The 19,267-nt window shown below is 49.5% G+C and overlaps 4 protein-coding genes across 7 annotated transcripts in view; 1 reads left to right on the forward strand and 3 right to left on the reverse strand.

The window, feature by feature from the left end:
* Window positions 1-19,267, reverse strand: part of LOC115559454 (neoverrucotoxin subunit beta) — a 544,561-nt gene that overhangs the window by 422,023 nt on the left and 103,271 nt on the right. The window lies entirely within an intron of this gene.
* On the reverse strand, window positions 854-1,114 carry dnph1 (2'-deoxynucleoside 5'-phosphate N-hydrolase 1; the record flags this gene model as incomplete). Its single annotated transcript, XM_030378222.1, is given in 1 exon segment — window positions 854-1,114. A coding segment is annotated over 1 exon segment (137 nt), but the record flags the coding sequence as incomplete, so codon positions are not given.
* On the forward strand, window positions 1,440-4,057 carry mea1 (male-enhanced antigen 1). Of its 2 annotated transcripts, none has more exons than XM_030378220.1 (4): window positions 1,440-1,547; window positions 1,810-2,142; window positions 2,574-2,676; window positions 2,922-4,057. In XM_030378220.1, exons 2-4 carry the CDS (start codon window positions 1,843-1,845, stop codon window positions 3,113-3,115), a joined length of 597 nt encoding a protein of 198 aa, XP_030234080.1. In that variant the 5' UTR covers window positions 1,440-1,547; window positions 1,810-1,842; the 3' UTR covers window positions 3,116-4,057. The 2 variants fall into 2 exon arrangements, with proteins under 2 accessions (XP_030234080.1, XP_030234081.1); XM_030378221.1 differs by having other exon boundaries at window positions 1,447-1,547; window positions 1,622-2,142.
* On the reverse strand, window positions 3,852-18,714 carry ppp2r5d (protein phosphatase 2, regulatory subunit B', delta). 2 transcript variants are annotated; one of them, XM_030378191.1, is made up of 17 exons: window positions 18,558-18,714; window positions 17,553-17,621; window positions 15,106-15,283; window positions 12,325-12,524; window positions 11,917-12,027; window positions 11,561-11,653; window positions 11,302-11,432; window positions 11,019-11,078; window positions 9,316-9,424; window positions 9,166-9,219; window positions 8,572-8,742; window positions 8,003-8,130; window positions 7,639-7,740; window positions 7,418-7,490; window positions 7,094-7,141; window positions 6,344-6,454; window positions 3,852-5,973 (listed from the first exon to the last, which is right to left on the reverse strand). In XM_030378191.1, the coding sequence occupies exons 1-17, from the start codon at window positions 18,693-18,695 to the stop codon at window positions 5,836-5,838; spliced, it is 1,914 nt and encodes a 637-aa protein (XP_030234051.1). In that variant the 5' UTR covers window positions 18,696-18,714; the 3' UTR covers window positions 3,852-5,835. The 2 variants fall into 2 exon arrangements, with proteins under 2 accessions (XP_030234051.1, XP_030234052.1); XM_030378192.1 differs by lacking the exons at window positions 15,106-15,283; window positions 17,553-17,621; window positions 18,558-18,714 and adding an exon at window positions 14,767-14,892.

Genomic DNA, 19,267 nt, shown 5'->3' on the forward strand with positions numbered 1-19,267 from the left:
GCGTACTCCCCTGGGGAAACGGAGACAACAGACCCATCACTACATGTACATTTACATTCAGGGCGGTTAACAGTCGCCTAACCCAAAGCGACTTATAATCAGTACATTTGTCAGAAGAAAGAGAAACAACAATATATCGCCGTCGGTACAATAAGGATGTTCGTAGAACAAAGAGCCAAACACTAACAACCGCTAGGTCAACCCATTCCCCGTAGACAACAGAGTAAGCTAGAAGAAAGTGCTTCACGATGCTAAGGACTATTTTTAAGTGCCAGGACGTACAACATACAATAAGTGTGGAAGCGGGGTGTGCGGGTTTGATAACATTTAGACCAAAATAGCTTCACTACTCCATCTAGTAAACAATCTCTAGTATACTATCTAGTACACTTTCTAGTACCCTATCTCTAGTGCACTATCTCTAGTATACTATCTAGTACACTTTCTAGTACCCCATCTCTAGTACACTATCTCTAGTATACTATCTAGTACACTTTCTAGTACCCTATCTCTAGTACACTAGCAAACTATCTCGTCCACTTACACTTTCTAGTACCCTATCTCTAGTATACTATCTAGTACACTTTACAGTACCCCATTTCTAGTAGACCATCTCTAGTAAACAATCTCGTACACTTTCTCTAGTACACTATCTCTAGTAAACTATCTCAGGTACCCTATCTAGTACACTATCTCTAGTCCACTATCTGTAGTCCACTATCGCTAGAATACTATCTAGTACTCTACACCTAGTTCACTACCCCTAGTACACTCTATTGAGAGGTGAATGCTTCTAAACCTTTAGATTGATTGATTAATCGATTGATTAATTGATTGATAGTGATGGAGCTCACCTTTCTCTGACAGCTCACTGTGGCTCACGTGTTCCGTGAGCACTTCTCCAAACGTCTTTAACTTGCGGACGATCTTCTGATAGATGTCCACGTCCTGTCGCCCGCCTCGGATACTCCCACAGAAGTAGATATGCATGCTTGTGTATTAATTAACGGGTTTTAACGGCTTACCAACGGGTTGACGGTACACGAAGCGATCCGCAGGAAGGAAAGCACGCTGCTATTTGGCGCGCTGTATGCAAATGTAGCGTTGCGTAATGACGTCAAGCGTGACGCGCTCTGGGGGATTGTCGATAACGTCATTTCGCTTGTGGTTGAAAACTTGGGAATAATTACTTCTGATGACATTGTTGTTGTTCAGATCCTCACCAAACCAATCGCAAAATATTTCTAAAACTCTCATGAAATCTAATTTTATGATGTTATATTTAAAAGTGATACTATGCGTTTCAGTCATCTATAAGGGGGAAGTCTGCAACGGGAACATTTGTATTACCTAGCTAGTATTTATTACGTATTATTTAAAAAAAAAAATTGAGATTCACCACACTAAAGAGCCAATGAAAAAGGTTTTGTCCGCAATACTTTAAAATTCCGTTTCCGCCTATGACGTACCCGGAAGTAGAGCAACGGCCCCCCGGAGCGACCGACGACCATCAGGACAGCGCTGAATAAAGGGTGAATCCACACCAGGTAAGACTACATTAAACCTCATTAAACACAAACGTTAATGCTGGACGTTGACCAGCAACATATGCATGTTACAGAGGCGAATCCGATGATAAACAGCCCGTTAACGAGCTCCAGACCCGCCGTTGAGAGATCACAACATCAGCGCAGGGTGTCCGGACGGTCCGTGGCTCCTTGACGGTCTGTGGCTCTGTGACGGTCTGGCCTCCTTGCGTGTCGTGTCCCATCCTGCTGACCACTTGTGCCCGTCCCGTCCCGACCCCAGCCAGGCTCCTCCTCCAGATCGCCGTGACCGTGGATGGAAGTGGCGGTGTCGGGAGACATGGGACCGGAGAGAATCTTGCCAAACTCGGAGGACGACCTGGGTCAGGAGCGGCCGTCGGACGGAGCAGTTCACGACGTGGTGGGGGTGGGCGGGGAGTGGAGCGGGGAGGACGGCGATGAGGAGGAGGACGGAGGAGAGGGAGGCGTCGAGGAAGAGGAGGAGAACGCAGGGTACTACTACCAGCCGTTGAACCAGGACCCTGAGGGGCCGAACGGCCTGGAGGCAGGTGACCCCCACGCCGAGCAGATACTCGAGGTCCAGGACCGGATAGAGGTGAGGGCTCCCGTCCGCCCGGTGATACCCGAGAAACACTGTCATCTGATTGTTGGAACGCACCCCCACTTTAACCCGGTTCGAGGTGGGGATGCATTCCAATAACTCGCTCTTCCATTGGTCCGTTTTGTGCTGATGCCACTGACCTCCACCACCACCTCACCTTCACCTGGAGGTTACAGAACGGTGTGTCGGCTTGTTTTGAAGTAAGCGTAGTTGAATCCACTAAAGCTAAAGGGTTTGTTTAGATGTTTCAGTCCCCCCGGTTCAGCCATCCCAGCGGTGGTCTCACCGGTTGTTTAAATGTCCGGTCCACCAAGCCCTGGGACGTGATGTTATTGCTTTATATATTATGTATATTTTAGTGTGTATTCTTCAAAGTGTACAGCAACTCAAACCTAAACTGAAGCCCTGTCCCCACGGTTGCCTAGGCGATGGGCCTGCACCTGCCCCCCCCTCCCGACAGTGATGAGGAGGCGGAGCCAGAGGGGGAGGTGGCCGAGCGAAGCCACGCCTCCATCCCCATGGACCAAGGTAAAGAGAACAGTGCTCCTAAGTGTGTGCAGTGCTGCCACAGTGTGTATAGTGCCTCAGTGTGTGTAGCGCCTCAGTGTTAGTGTGTACTGTTAGTGTGTGTAGCGCTACAGTGTGTGGTTTTGTAGTGTGTGTAGCATTACACTGGTAGTGCCGTAGTGTTAAGGTGTGTGGTGCTGTAGTGTTAGTTTGTGTAGTGACGTGTGTTCTCCCCCCCCCCCCCCCCCCCCCCCCCCCCCCCCCAGACCATGTGGAGCTGGTGAAGAGGACCATGGCCGCCATCGCCCTTCCCACCCTGGGGGTCCCTGCCTGGGCCCAGGCCATCTCCGACGACCAGTGGACCCACATGGTCCAGCACACCCTGCACACCCACCAGAGCAGCTCCGCCCTCCGCGGCCTGCCGGACGGGGACCCCGACCTGGACCCGGACCTGGACTGAACTATGAACCCCCCCCCCCCCCCCCCCCCCTCCCCTTACCGGACTGTGACCTCCGTGTGACCTCGGCTAGGAACCCCGCTGACCACTCGGAGAGAAGACCCAGCATGTCGGGGAACCACCTGTGTTTAGAACCAGTTCGACTCCAGTTTAAACCAGTTCAGCTCCGGTTTTAAGCAGGTCGCAGCTGTTTCAACCAATCCAATTCCGATAAGGTTTAGACCGTATCAAGTCTGAGCTGGTTTGAACCGGTTGAAACCGCGTATTCAACCAGTTTTAACCAGGGCTGCAAAAACCAGTTTAGACTGGCATGGATCCTGTTTAAACTAGTTTGCTGTTGTGCCACTGAAGCCCCTGTGAGCTCTAGGTGTTCCCAGTGTGTTGGTGTGTAGTGATGTGCGTCCTGTCCTCTGACCCAGCAGCTCTGTGGTTAGGCTGTTTAAATAAAGTTTTATTGAGTGAACCTGACAAAAACTGGACCCTTAACAGTAAACTTGCAGAACTCATCCAGAGTGGTCGGACAGATGTCGTCATGGTGATGTTAGGATGGTTGAAATCCGACCAATCATATGATCCCGACCTGGCGCCGCCCAGTCAGAGGTCCGGGTCCAGGAGGTATCTGCTGCTCTTCCCGCCCTTTAACCAACCAATCCCATAACCGATCCGTCTCTGAACCAATCAGAACCCTTGGTTCCCTCCCCCCTCTCTGTCTCCTACATTCCACCCAGACGCTTCTGTGAGTTACATTTGATTGTTTTTAACTTTGTTCCTTTTTATTGTCAATACAGTACAACTAATCAATACAATGCCGTCGTCAATACTCTGAGGAGGAGCAGGAGGAGGAAGCGACAGCGCGGCGACGTCAGCCCTCCTCTTAATTCAGCTCCTCCGTACAAAAGCTTCCTCTGCGTGTGATGCTCTACTCTATTAAAGGACTCTGATGTACTCATGTGTGGGAGTGGCTTACATGGTGCTGGCTGGGGTTGGGGACAGTCGTCTTGATTTGAAAATGGTGCCGTCTCTGAAGCTCCTCCTCCCCAGCTGGGGCGACGCCCCCCCCTGCGGAGGACAGGAGCCCGGCGGGACCGCAGGGGGTCCCGATCACATGACCCTCATTGCAGCGCACTAACAGAACTCGGATTCATCCGCCTGTCAAGCCCTTTGAGACGGTAATAGGGATTCAGGGCTATACAAATACCATCGAATTGAATTGAAACTTTAAATGCGGACGTTGCAACAGCTTCAGGCATACGGGGCGCATCCAATAAAATAATAACAGCAGATTACTATTTGGATTACTATGTGTCCGGCCCAGCGAGCAGCCATTGGCTCGGTCGGTTTACCCTCCGAGCCTATTGGAGAAGGAGGGCGGGGCCTAGCCCCCGCCGTTGGAATGCTCAGAGTGATTGACAGCAAAGCTTGCGAGGGGGACACCAATCGGAGGGAGGCTGCCATGCAGCGATTGGACGCGGACCACCCAGGGGGAGATAAAGAGAATGGTCTCGCTGTGGTCTGTGGAGGATTGTTTCAACGCCCACTCATGCACTCTGCACAGCATGAGAGGTTTCACCCTTGTATGATATTGCTTTGGCGCTTTGAGAATATGAAGAGGGGAGGGGCTTAATAGAGGAGGAGGAGCTTTAGGTAGTGTGTCTGGGTCGACAGCAGGGGTGGGATTGGAACCTGATACCAACCATAAGGAGGGTAAACTGTGCTGCAGGGAAGGATACCCACATGATAAGCATCATCTAACCCCCCTAAACCCTGACCCACATTATGAGCCATCATTTAACCCCCCTAAACCCTGACCCACATAATGAGCCATCATTTAACCCCCCTAAACCCTGACCCACATAATGAGCCATCATCTAGCCCATCCCTCTACTGAGGGAGGGGGAGGAGTTGTGAGTTTTACCTTCTGTCCTGGCTGCTGACTGACTCGGCCACCTCAACATGTGACCACCGGGAACCAATCAGAACCAGGACAGACTGAAGACCCCTGACCCAATAGCACCTCAACTCCAAACCGGTTCCAACAGGAACCCGGACAGACGTGGACCTGCGTGGGACATCACTTCCTCCCAACATTAACATCAGAGACAAAACAGGATGTTAACAATCGCAGTTTCTGATTGGCTGATATCACTAGGAGGAGGAGGAGGAGAGTCTGGGGCCCCAGAAGGACCGGGGACGCAGGCTCTGGGATGCTGTTGCCTAGGCAACAGTGCCAAGGTTAAAGTGCATAGACCAGCCAGAGGAGGAGAACCGGACCTGGAAACAGTCGCCACGACGACCGGGAAGATGCTGGCCTTCATGTGTCAGACCCAGACCCCTGCTGCGGGCGTGCATGCACGTGCACTCCTGTGTGTGTGTGTGTGTGTGTGTGTGTGTGTGTGTGTGTGTGTGTGTGTGTGTGTGTGTGTGTGTGTGTGTGTGTGTGTGTGGCGGAGGGACGAGGTTGTGGAGCGGGAGGCAGGGGGGCAGGGTTCTTTCGAAGGCAGAGAGATGATTGGCTAGCTGAAGAGAGAAGGCGACTGATTGGCTGAGGATGTAGAGAGGCGGGCAGCGCAGTGAAGTTTTCCGTGAAGCTTCCTGTCGGGGGTGGAGCCCAGCGAGCGCACTGTTCCTGGCCTAGCGTCTCCCGGGGCAACCTCACCGCGATGCCCCTTCCCCCGGGAGAGCGGTGGGCGGAGTCACGCTCAGGTGGGCCCGCCTCCTTGGCGTCAGAGGGCCTCCTGATTGGCTGTGAGGTACTCCTCGGCCCTCTTGTGCGCCTCCAGGGCCTTGATGGTGTAGACGTCCTGCGGCAGCTCCGACTTCCTCCTCGTCAGGACCTTCTCCTTCCTCATGTCCTTCATGCCCTGGAAGGGGGGGGGGGGGGGGGGGGGAGAGGGAGGTGATTATGTTTGGGGAACGTGTGATTTCTTTGTGTGTGTGTTTCTGCATTGTGTGTATGTGTGTGTAATGCGATGTATTATAGACTATAATACACACACACACATGATAAACACACTATAAATTATAATGTGTTGAGTGTGTATTTGTATGTGTGTGTCTGTGTATGCTGTGGTGTGTGTGTGTGCCTGTATCCTGTGGTGTGTGTGTGTGTGTGTGTGTGTGTATCCTGTGGTTTGTGTGTGTGTGTGTGTGTGTGTGTGTGTGTGTGTGTGTGTGTGTGTGTGTGTGTGTGTGTGTGTGTGTGTGTGTGTGTGTGTGTGTGTGCGTGTGTACCTGTGTAGCTTCACTCTCCACCGTCCTCTTCAGCAGCTGGATATCCTCGGCGGTCGGAGTCTCCGTCTCCATGGAGAACAGAGGGATGCTGCCCTCACTGTACACCATGCACTACACACACACACACACACACACACACACACACACACACACACACACACACACACACACACACACACACACACACACACACACACACACATTATAAACACATTATGCACACACCAGAATACACACACACATTATAGACACACCATAACACACACACATTAAACATGTATTATATGCACACACATACACACACGATAATACACACACACATTTTACACACACACACACACACACACACACACACACACACACATTATAAACACACACACACACACAAACACACATTATACACACACCATAACACACACACACACACATTATTAACAGAAACATTATACACAAATTATATGCACACACAAACACACCCACACGATAATACACACACATTATACACGCACAGACACAAACACGCACATATATATATTGTATAGACACATACACATTATGTGCACACACACGGGAGATGAGAATGATACATGATTCACATTCTCGCCATCTCTAAACAATAATGTAAATATGTAAATAATGTTAATAATATCAAAACACATCAAATATAATATCGGTGATGAGATTTACAGTAATAACCATAGCAACACTAACTAGCTCGTTAACTAATGAGTAGTTCAGTTCAGAACGCACCTCTTCCTGGGGGTGGAGCCCCGGGCGAAGGGGGTGGAGCCTGTTGCTCTGGAGGAAAATAAAACAGTTCAGAAAAGTATTATTTACAGCTCTGATTGGCTCTCACACAACAAGATGGAGAGGAGGGGGGGTGATGAGAGGTGGGGGGAGGAGAGAGGAGAGAGGAGAGAGGAGGTGAGGGAGGAGAGGAGAGGGGAAAGGAGAGGGGAGAGGATAGGAAAGGAGGAGGGAGAGAGGAGAGTAGGTGAGTGCAAGAGAAGGTGGGAGGAGAGGAGGGGGGAGGAGAGGAGAGGATAGGGGGAGGTGGGGGGAGAGAGGAGGTACCTGGGGGTTTTGGCGGGCTAACAGCTCGATCTTGCTCCAGATATCTTCTCTCTCCTTCAGCTTGTACTTCTCCCTGGAACACACACGCACACTCTCTTTTACATTACTGTTACACAATGTTTTACATTTGTACTATTGTGTGTGTGACAGTGTGTGTGTACTGCTGTGTGTAGGTATGTATAGGTGCCTGTGTGTATGTGTGTGTGTGTGAGTGTGTGTACCTCTGTTTCTCAGCCTTGTACTGCTGGGTGCAGTCATCAAACAGTTTCTGGTTCATCTCCATGAAGAGCTTCAGGGCGTTGTATATCAGACCATGGATGGTCCTAACACACACACACACACACACACACACACACACACACACACACACACACACACACACACACACACACACACACACACACACACACACACACACACACACAGCATTCCATATGTTGCCATGTATACAATAGCAAAAGTAAACTGTTTATTTGATGTAGCATAGTATGTGTGTGTTAGTCTGTGTGTGAGTCTATTTGTGAGTGCATGTGTGTGCGTGCGCGTGTTTGTTTATGTGTGTGTTGTGTTACAGTGTGTGTGTACTTGTTCCAGTGGCTCTTGGAGTTCTTGTAGAGCGCGGGGAACATGATGGGGAGGATCTTGGCCGCGTTGTCGCTGATCAGACTCATGATGTACTCGTTGTTCCAGTAGTACAGAGCCCGCTCAGCCACCTACACACACACCTCATAATCATCATCACCTTCATCGTCATCATCAGCCCGCTCCGCCACCTACTCATGCACACCTTCATCACCACGTCATCAACATCATCACCACTTTCATCATCATCATCCCTTCATCATCTTTATTGTTATCATCATCATCATAATTACCACCAACAACACCGTCATTATCATCAGCACCAGCACCAACACCAGTGTGGGTGTGGTTACCTTAAGTATGGGTGTGATGGTCTGACATGTGTGTGTGGTTACCTGAAGTAGGGGTGTGGTTATCTAACATGAGTGAGTGTGGAAATCTAAAGGAGTGTTTTACATCACGTGACCTGTGGTGCGGGCGTGGTTACCCGTGGTGTGGGCGTGGTTACCTGTGATGTGGCCAGGGTTACTGTATGGATGGGCGTGGTTTCTTGTGGGGGTTGGCGTGTTTACCTGGAAGTGAGGGCTGGACACACACTTGGCCAGCTGTCTGAAGAGCGGCTCCTGGACCTTGAGGAACTCTGAGGGCTCGATGACGTCCAGGATCTCCTCCAGCTCGTTGAGGAACATCACCTCCTTAGGACTGTGGGTCTTAGGCCAGAACTTCAGCAGGCCAATGATCACCTGGGGGGGAGAGGGGGGGGGGGGGGGCAGAGAGAGAGAGAGAGAGAGAGAGAGAGAGAGAGAGAGAGAGAGAGAGAGAGAGAGAGAGAGAGAGAGAGAGAGAGAGAGAGAGAGAGAGAGAGAGAGAGAGATGAGGCTGATGACCAGTATGACTCCTGGTAGTATATGTAACAGCTGTTCTGCTGCTGGTCAGGGTGGGGGTCAGTGTGTGGGTCAGGGTGGGGGTCAGTGTAGGGGTCAGCGTGGGGGTTAGCATGGGGGTCAGTTTGGGGTCAGGGTGGGGGTCAGGGTGGGGGTCAGGGTGGGGGTCAGCGTGTGGGTCAGTGTGGGGGTCAGTGTAGGGGTCAGCGTGGGGGTCAGTTTTGGGGTCAGCGTGGGGGTCAGTTTGGGGGTCAGCGTGTTGACCTCTGACCCTGAACTCACGGGCTCTGTTAGGCTGCTGTCCTTCTCCAGGAACTGGACCACGCAGTAGGCCAGCTGGTCAGGAGAGGGAAGAGTCACAGTCAGTACAACAGATCTACAGGCACTGGGAACCAGCTACTGGGTGACCTCTGGTGACCTTTGACCTCTGACCTGGGGGTGGTACACGCTGAGCGACTTGACCTTGTGGAGCGGGAGCAGAACACGGATCAGGAACATCTTGTGCTCCTCTTTCAGAGGGAGAGCAAAACCATTGATGATACTGGGGCGAGAGAGAGAGAGAGAGAGAGAGAGAGAGAGAGGTAAAGAGAGAGAGAGAGAGAGAGAGAGAGAGAGAGAGAGAGAGAGAGAGAGAGAGAGAGAGAGAGAGAGAGAGAGAGAGAGAGAGAGAGGTAAAGAGAGAGAGAGAGAGAGGTAAAGAGAGAGGTAAAGAGAGAGAGAGAGAGAGAGAGAGAGAGAGAGAGAGAGAGAGAGAGAGAGAGAGAGAGAGAGAGAGAGGAAGTGGGAGAGAGAGAGGAGGCGGGAGAGTACACATAAAGAAAGCGAGAACAAGTTAGATATATGTATGTATGTATATATATACACCGTATTAATATATTATTAGCTGTAACTATGTGGGATCTCTATCTTTCTCTGTGTATCTCTAACTATCTATGTGCATCTATAACTTGCTCTGTTTATCTATAACTATCTCTGTGTATCTATAACTTAAGTATCTATGTGTATCTATAACCATCTCTTTTTATCTATAACTATCTCAGTGTATCTATAACTATCTCTGTGTGTATATAACTACCTCTGTTTATCTATAACTATCTCAATGAATCTATAAGTATCTATGTGTATATAAATATCTCTGTGTGTATATAACTATCTCTGTGTGTATATAACTATCTCAGTGTATCTATAACAACCTTTGTGTATCTATAACTATCTCAGTGTATCTATTGGCGCGTTTACACTGCAGGGTGCGGAACGGATCGGATCGCAAAGGTGCGGATCGGGTCGCGTTTCCACCGCCAAAAGTGGGCGTGACCCGGACTTTGCCGTACCCGTTCTGGCCTCGTTCTCGGGACTCCTCCGTTGGGGTACCGAAAACGAGACGAGACGCCTGAAAGGGTCCCGGGAAATTCTAGCTACACACCCCCTCCGTTGATTGGTCGACAGAATCATCACTCCCGGGTGACGCGGGGATAAAAACAAACAAACAGTAGCCTCGAGGTATTATTCTTTACAATTAACCTGTCGCGTAAAACGCCTAACAATATGACAGCTTTTGGCCACCCATTTCTACTTAAACTTGTCTGTGAACAATATGACAGCTTTAGGCCACCCGTTTCTACTTTCACCTTTGATTCTGAGAAATTGTGACAATTCACGGATATATTAAATGCAGGTGCGCTGTATGTCTTGATGTTTATTTTATCTAGCCATCTACTGTCTTGTTTTTGGTTATGTGAATGAAAGTCCGCGTCGACGCCTCGCAAGTCCAGTGTCGCGAGCGGACGTTGCCATGACATCTAGAAATCATATCGTATTGAATGGGTTGTCACTAATATTGATGTGTTGGGCTTGATTATAACTCTTGAATAATATTGTTTGCACCACGGCCGGAAATTTGTGCTTTAAAACACGAAAATTTTGAAAATACGTGATCCTGATCACGTTTCAATAGATTAAATAACGTGACAGTGTCACGACTTTTCGTGAGACCGGGTTGAACTATCTCAGTGTATCTATAACTATCTCAGTGTATCTATAACTATCTCAGTGTATATAACTACCTCAGATGTATCTATAACTATCTCTCTGTGTATATATAACTACATTCAGATGTATATTCCAGATTCTTTTACCTCCCCAGGATCTCCAGAAGCTCTGCGATCCCGTTGTGGTGTTCGGTCTCGTAGATGAACCTGAAACACACAACAGCTGTGGTGGGTCTGCTGGTGGACCAGCAGGAGGTGTGGTGTGGTAGGTGGGGTGGTAGGTGGGTAGGTGGGGCAGGTGGGGTTGGGTAGGTGAGGTAGGAGGGTAGGTGGGGTAGGTGTGGTAGGTGGGGTTGGGTTGGTGAGGTAGGAGGGTAAGCGGGGTAGGTGTGGTAGGTGGGGTTGGGTAGGTATGGGGTATGTTGTGAACCTGTAGAAGATGTTGTTGATCTGCCGGCGGACGTAGGCCCTCAGGCCCAGGAACTTCCCGTAGATGCGATGGAGGATGGTCTTCAGGAAGTCTCTCTCCCGGGGGTCCTCGCTGTCAAACAGCTCCAGCAGCTACGCACACACACACGCACGCACAAACACGCACGCACACACACACACAGGTTAGGCTCCTGTTCTTTCCACAGGTCAGAGGTCAATGGTTGATGCTCAGTGGTTAGGGGTCGGAGGTCAGTACTTACCGACATAACAAACTTCTGGTCAATGTATTTTTTGGCAACGTTGGGCTGGAAGTCTGGAGACTCCAGAAACCGCAGGAAGAACTCATAGACCAGCTGGAGAGAGAGAGAGAGAGAGAGAAAGAGAGAGAGAGAGAGAGAGAGAGAGAGAGAGAGAGAGAGAGAGAGAGAGAGAGAGAGAGAGAGAGAGAGAGAGAGAGAGAGGGAGGTCAGGACATCTTCCTCCAAGTGGCCTACAGAAGGACTGTGGACATGGGGGTCCCAACCCAGAACCTTTCAAAAGGGCTGGACCCCCTAGCCACTAGGACCCCCAGAGTCCTCCCTGGTCCTGGTGTTGCGGGTGCAGTACCGGGTCCTACCTGCAGGTGGGGCCAGGCGGCCTCCAGGGTGGGCTCGTCCTCCTCCGGGTCGAACTCGGCCCCGGTGGGGTTGGAGGAGGGGGGCAGGGTCCGGAACAGGTTGATGGAGAACTGGACCGGACACAGCACAATCAGTGTGTGTGTGTGTGTGTGTGTGTGAACATTTCTGTGGTTGTTCTGCTGTGTCATGAAATTATTTTCTAAACTTGCTGTTGTCCTTGAAGAAAGAGTTTAACACTGTCACAATAACTGTTTGGATGCCTGTGTCCGTGTGTGTGAGTGTCTGTGTGTGTGTGTGTGTGTTTGTGTGCGTGCATGCTCTCATGTGCACGTGTGTATGCGTGCGTGCGTGTGGTGTATGCATAGGCCGTGTGTGTGCAGCGTGTGGGTCGTGTGCGTGCGCGTTACCATGAAGACGCCCTCGGGGTAGATGCTCTCGGTGACCACGTCGCTGTTGTGCGTGATGTACTCCACCATCTCGTTAAGCCCCGCCCGCTTGACCTCCTTGAACTTGAGGTCGCTGAGCGGGTCGCTCACAAAGTCGAACAGGACGCAGCACTGACGCAGCTTCTGGACGAACAGCTCCTCGCGGTCCACCAGCGGCGCGTCTAGGACGGGGGGGGGACAGGGGACAGGGGACAGGGGACATGAGACCGGGACAGGGGACACTAACAAGGACAGGGGACACCGACCCCAGGACAGACAGACCTGCCAGGCTTTCAGATTGCATATCTTCTCTCTGTATCACAGCACTTTACAGCATGAGTTAAGATGAGGGTAATGTAAACAGCCCCCGTGGCTCGGCCCATCTTGAGACCAGGCTGGCCCCCGAGGCCCAGCCCCGCCTCCCTGACCCCCAGAGGTCCGGAGACCACTGAGCCCTCGCCTGACGAGACACACTAAACTTAAGACCAGACTAGAGACCAGACAAGGGAAAAGAGAGACCAGAGACCAGTCTAGGGTTCAGAATGAAGATCAGAGATCAGAGACAGAATGGTCTGGGCTCTAGTCTGGTCTCAAGTCTAGAGACCAGACTAGAGACAGCCCAGAGAGGGACCAGACTAGAGACCAAGAGACCAGGGAGGCTCAGAACCGTTAGTGTGGGTGCTGAGACTCCAAACTCTCACACAGCAGACAGAAGGCCGTCTCAGGCCAGATGGTTGATGGGTGAACATCTCACTTAATATTGTTCAAGGTCTAAAAAAAGATCTGGTGTCCGATTTGTACACTCAGCTGTTCCTTGTTAGAGGAGAGAACGCTAACACGACCGAGGCTCGATAGGGTCTCTCTCCTTAGGTTCTCCCTCCCTAGAGTCTCTCTCGTTAGGGTCTCTCTCCTTAAGGGTCTCTCATTAGGTTCTCTCTCCTTAGGGTCTCTCTCCTTAAGGGTCTCTCCTTAGGGTCTCTCCTTAGGGTCTCTCTCGTTAGGGTCTAGGGTCCATCTCCTTAGGGTCTCTCTTTAGGGTCTCTCTCCTTAGGGTCTCTCTTTAGGGTCTCTCTCCTTAGGGTCTCTCTCATCAGGGTCTCTCTCGATAGGCTCTCTCTCATTAGGGTCTCTCTCGTTAGGGTCTCTCCTTTGGGGGATCTCTTTTGTTAGGGTCTCTCGTCAGGGTCTCTCTCGTTAGGGTCTCTCGTTAGGGTCTCTCTCCTCAGGGTCTCTCTCGTTAGGATCTCTCTCCTTAGGGTCTCTCTCCTTAAGGGTCTCTCCTTAGGGTCTCTCCTTAGGGTCTCTCTCGTTAGGGTCTAGGGTCCATCTCCTTAGGGTCTCTCTTTAGGGTCTCTCTCCTTAGGGTCTCTCTTTAGGGTCTCTCTCCTTAGGGTCTCTCTCATCAGGGTCTCTCTCGATAGGCTCTCTCTCATTAGGGTCTCTCTCGTTAGGGTCTCTCCTTTGGGGGATCTCTTTTGTTAGGGTCTCTCGTCAGGGTCTCTCTCGTTAGGGTCTCTCGTTAGGGTCTCTCTCCTCAGGGTCTCTCTCGTTAGGATCTCTCTCGTTAGGGTCTCTCTCCTCAGGGTCTCTCTCGTTAGGGTCTCTCTCCTCAGGGTCTCTCGTTAGGGTCTCTCTCGTTAGGGTCTCTCTCGTTAGGGTCTCTCGTTAGGGTCTCTCTCGTTAGGGTCACTTGTCATGGCCAAAGACCAGCCTCCGTCTGTGATCAAAGTAGCTGAGCACGTGACCTTTGATGTGATCTTATCCATAATTTCAGGTGTTCATTACTCTACACCGTCTAGTCTTCCAGACTTCTTGTACTTTGTGTATTATGTTAGTGTACGTAAGGCCAACCGTTATATTTGTGAAGTGTTATTGTATATTTGGGATCCAGTGCAGTAAGAGTAGAATAGCAGGACCATGGAGGGTATCATTTATATTCAGAAGGTTATGTTAGTGCGTTAGTGCAGCATTTTGGGATTTTAGTATACTGGATCTTTGAGGGGCGTTGGTTTCTCTGTTCTTTATAGTTTATGAGTATAGTGTATATAGTAGTATATGTATAGAATACGAGTAGTAGTAGTAGTAGTTATTTTAGTAGTATTGGTAGTACCTTTGATGGCGGGTAGTTTCTGCAGCTCTCAGTTCTTGGCGAGGTAGTATAGTATAACATAGTGTAGTATAGTATAGTGTAATATAGTATAGGGTAGTTTAGTATTGTGTAGTACTGTAGCAACTTTTAGAGCGGGTAGTTTGTGCAGCTCGCGGTTCTTGGAGAGGTAGTATAGTATATTCTAGTATAGTGTAGTATATTATAGTATAGTACTGTAGTACCTTTGAGGGCGGGTAGTTTCTGCAGCTTGCGGTTCTTGGAGTGGTAGTATAGTATAGTATAGTATAGTATATTATAGTATAGTACTGTAGTACCTTTGAGGGCGGGTAGTTTGTGCAGCTCGCGGTTCTTGGAGAGGTAGTATAGACTAGTATAGTGTAGTATATTATAGTATATTCTAGTATAGTGTAGTATATTGTAGTATAGTACTGCAGTACCTTTGAGGGCGGGTAGTTTGTGCAGCTCGCGGTTCTTGGCGAGGTAGTATAGTATAACATAGTGTAGTATAGTATAGTGTAATATAGTATAGGGTAGTTTAGTATTGTGTAGTACTGTAGCAACTTTTAGAGCGGGTAGTTTGTGCAGCTCGCGGTTCTTGGAGAGGTAGTATAGTATAGTATAGTGTAGTATATTATAGTATAGTACTGTAGTACCTTTGAGGGCGGGTAGTTTGTGCAGCTCGCGGTTCTTGGAGAGGCTGAACCGGGAGCTGCTCTGCCGTCGCTCCTTCTTGACGATCTGCGGACCTCCAGAGTATTTGATCTTGTTGAGCTGGGTGGGGGGTGGTGTGGAGGTACTGGGGCGCTTACTGCCACTCTGCTGCTGCTGGGCCTGGGCACACACACACACACACACACAGGCGCACACACACGCACGCACACACACACAGGGACACACGCACACAGATTCACACACACACACACACACACACACACACACACACACACACACACACACACACACACACACACACACACACACACACGTGAATGTACATACAATACCACCAGGACAAGATCCTACAGACCAGGGGTCTCATTCATAACCGTTGCGTACGCACAAAACGGGGCTGAAATTGGCGTACGTGACTTTCCACGCCAAGGTTGTGATCTATAAAAAACCAACTTGACGGGAAAATGTGCGCAGCCCTAAGCAAACTCTGACCCATTCGACGCATGGTTTGGAGGAAAAGGAGAATTGGCGACACAGATGGTGTGGTGGTGAACTGAAGTCAGACCGAAGAATTGTAGAGTGAGAAGAATGATTATGTTTTATCATCGCCCTTCATAAATTTAATTTCAACCCGTATCATGCGTTAAATCTATGTAATCAGAATAATTTAAGTCAACTGCGTTATTTCTGCGTTATAACTCCAGAAACATCTCCTTAGAATAGAAATAAATAAAAAAATCTCTATATTTAATCCCGTCACTCCATACTGTCCACTGACGGCGCGACTGCATGGAATAAAGCATCTGTCCAACATGTGTCAATAACATAATATTTTTATGTGACACTGTAAACACATAATCAAATGTCAATTAAATCCCAAGTGTGGAAAACTAAGCCACACTCCTCAGCACAATCGTTGTCTGTTACTCTTGATGCTTTTCATGACAAATCAGGCATTAAAAAGGGGTTATGTTCAAGAACATTTTACGTGGGTGATTACAAACTGATTATCCAAAGTGTTCTCTGTCAGTCTTATTACCGTAACCCTATAAATACAGAGGTGAGCGCCGTGGTAATGCTGCACCATATGGCACTTCTGGCGGACCATGCAAATGACAGGATTCGGAGGGAGAGGGTCTTTAGGGACCATAACGATTTATTGGTAGGCTACATAAAAATATGTAACTTTATGTCAGACCACTTCTTTTTTAATTCTGGGACTGTGCGCTCCTTGCTGCTGACAGAGTTCACTGCTGCAGCAACATGTTGCCACTCACTCTCCTTTTTGTTGTTGGCGATCCCAATCCCGTGACCGCCGAACAAAACTACTTTTCGGGCCTCCATCACACCCACAAGTGTCTCCACTTCAACCTCCGTGAAATTTCGCTTTTTTGCTTTTCTCAGCACTTCTGCCATCGTTTCCGACAAGACATAATACTTGCATCTGAGTCTGTTTTATATGCAGATCGAATTCATGAGGTCATTTGAATTGACCATTTATGGTTAAAAAGGGGCGTGTACAGGGCAGAACGTGAAGCTGATTCAGCTGCGCACACTTGTAGGCAGTCTGTGATTTATAAAGAAAAGATTGCGTACGGTGTGCGTACGCAGAGTTTTATAAATCAGAAAAAATGTTGGCGCACGCAAAACTTGGCTTTTGGGCGTACGTACACTTTTAGTAGCGATCCCACGCACAGTTTTATAAATGAGACCCCAGGACCTGATCTTCCAGACCAGGACCTGATCTTCCAGCCCAGATGGTCCAGGACTGGATCCCACAGACCAGGACTGGATCCTACAGGCCAGGACCGGGTCCTACAGACCAGGAATGGATCCTTCAGGCCAGGACTGGATCCTACAGACCAGCCTGTCCAGGACCAGATCCTACAGACCACGAGCAGATCCTACAGACCAGGACCGGATCCTACAGACCAGGACTGGATCCTACAGGACTGGATCCTACAGGCCAGGACCGGGTCCTACAGACCAGGACTGGATCCTACAGGACCGGATCCTACAGACCAGGACCGGATCCTTCAGACCAGGACTGGATCCTACAGGCCAGCTTGTCCAGGACCAGATCCTACAGACCAGGACCGGATCCTACAGACCAGGACCGGATCGTAAAGACCAGGACTTGATCATACAGACCAGGACCGTGTCCTACAGATCTTCAAAGTCAGACATTGCTTACTCTCCCCCAACAAGTTTAGAGTTCAGCTGCTGATTAATATTCAATAATAATATTATAGTGATCGTCTTCTCCTTGAAGCCTTGCAGTGAAAAGGAGAGATTGAGAAGGTGCCGCATAATCGTATCATGAATCATGTTAAGAAGCACTCACGGTCATTATGCTGTCCATAGGACCTACATGTCAATAGTCCTTACATAAGTCATCAAACCAAACACCAACGTTAGATAAACATACCTCGTCTGAGATTTCAGGGCTAACATCCTTGCTGCTCTTGGTGCTACTTTTGGCCGATTTTGTCGCCTCCTGAAAGGAAAACAGACAAGGGGTGACATCTGTGATGAAGATGTAATGGACTCCAACTCCCAAGATCACCATCTCAAGTCTGGTCTTATTAAATGTCTCTGTGTAATACATCGGCTGGGAGACTACCACCGGGTTAGAATGTTTTCATTTTGTTCAGATAATTACGCCCTTGGTGAATCCAATTAGAGCTTTGGATTTGATTCGGGTTTAATATGTGAAGCCCGATGATCATTGCAGTTCATTAAAGCTAAGGCTGCTCAATAAATGGTTTTCACCGATTGAGATAATGAATGGAACAGGACTCATATTAAAGTTGTCTTTGAGAAAACAACATGGATGTGAAAGAGGGTTCCAATGACCAGATTTAACTTGCTGAAACACACACACACACACACACACACACACACACACACACACACACACACACACACACACACACACACACACACACACACACACACACACACACACACACACACACACACACCGTAGGTCTAGAACTAGGAGGTGACATCCAGCCCATGCATTATGTAATGACCATCGCAGCGTTTATTCCCGTTGACTTGAGAGCAGCTTGGCTCTCCAACATCTCGCTATGATCGCAGGCTTACTTAAACCCACAACTGGTGGTTTTACATAACATTCACGGTCTGATCCTCACGTTGTCATCACCCGGGAGCGGAACACACACAACATGCTCGGCGCAGGGTCGCTGTGTGTCGGTGCGTCAGAGCGCATCTGTCGGCATCTGTAATCCGTGCAGCCCGGCTAGCCCTGTGAGGTAAAGGCGGACTCTGCTCGTAAGGCCTCTTCGAGTCCAGCTCTCCATCCGTCACAACATGGAGAAAAGTCATTGGCAGCCGGCCAGGCTGGTATGACAGCTGACCCGTCCCCGGCCCCCCGCTGGGCAGCGCCTCCCCGGCCCTCGGCTCTTACCTTGTCCTTCTTGGTCTTGTTGGGCATCTTGAGGAATGGGCTTTTCACGGGGAATCCGTGATCCACTTCACCGACACTCGAACGCTGCCGCTCGGCTTCTCCCGGATCCCTGCGTCCTTCCGGAGAGGAGCCGCCCATTGGCTGCGGCGCCGCTCGCCCACCTAGCGACGGACGAGGGGAATTTTCTGATTGGCCGGGAGAGGTCTGGTCTCAGACTCCAGCAGCGACATCATCATCCCAGTTCTGTGGGGTGAGGCTGCGAGATGCTGCGGGTATATTCAGCTCTACCCAGCAACACCCCTACCAGCGTGAGGCTGATTTGTTACCGTCGAGCAGAGTTGTTATGTTATGAACATGACTGTCACTGTGTGGACCCTGTCCGGTCAGTCCTGTGGTGGTTGTTTAGGACCAGCTGCATCCATTTGAATCGCATATGTAAATACTAGTCCCCTTTGGATGAAAACTTGATGTGTTCTAGGCCTACAGGACCAGAGGGTGTTGGACGTAATGCTGTTGTGTATTTCATTGCGCCGTACAACTTCTACAGAACATATTGGATGTTTAACTCACTTCTGATCTGGATTAGACTCTTAACTTCCACCTAAACGGGGCTTTGTCGCTACCTAGTGGCATTGCCAGGTACTACGTGTATACCTATATAAAGATCTATATAAAGTGGTGCAACAGCTCCACACATACAAACAAGCTTC

The sequence above is a fragment of the Gadus morhua genome, chromosome 15, assembly GCF_902167405.1.
Source record: "Gadus morhua chromosome 15, gadMor3.0, whole genome shotgun sequence".
In the NCBI taxonomy this organism is placed as follows: Eukaryota; Metazoa; Chordata; class Actinopteri; order Gadiformes; family Gadidae; genus Gadus; species Gadus morhua.

What these genes read in the sequence shown, in the direction of transcription:
- ppp2r5d (XM_030378191.1), bottom strand. Translation starts at nt 18,695, where the DNA reads ATGGGCGGCTCCTCTCCGGAAGGACGCAGGGATCCGGGAGAAGCCGAG. An exon ending in ACAAGACCAAGAAGGACAAG is followed by an intron (nt 17,622 to 18,557) that starts GTAAGAGCCGAG and finishes TTTTCCTTTCAG; the next exon opens with GAGGCGACAAAATCGGCCAA. An exon ending in CAAACTACCCGCCCTCAAAG is followed by an intron (nt 12,525 to 15,105) that starts GTACTACAGTAC and finishes CCCCCGTCCTAG; the next exon opens with ACGCGCCGCTGGTGGACCGC.
- mea1 (XM_030378220.1), top strand. Translation starts at nt 1,843, where the DNA reads ATGGAAGTGGCGGTGTCGGGAGACATGGGACCGGAGAGAATCTTGCCA. An exon ending in AGGTCCAGGACCGGATAGAG is followed by an intron (nt 2,143 to 2,573) that starts GTGAGGGCTCCC and finishes ACGGTTGCCTAG; the next exon opens with GCGATGGGCCTGCACCTGCC. An exon ending in CTCCATCCCCATGGACCAAG is followed by an intron (nt 2,677 to 2,921) that starts GTAAAGAGAACA and finishes CCCCCCCCCCAG; the next exon opens with ACCATGTGGAGCTGGTGAAG.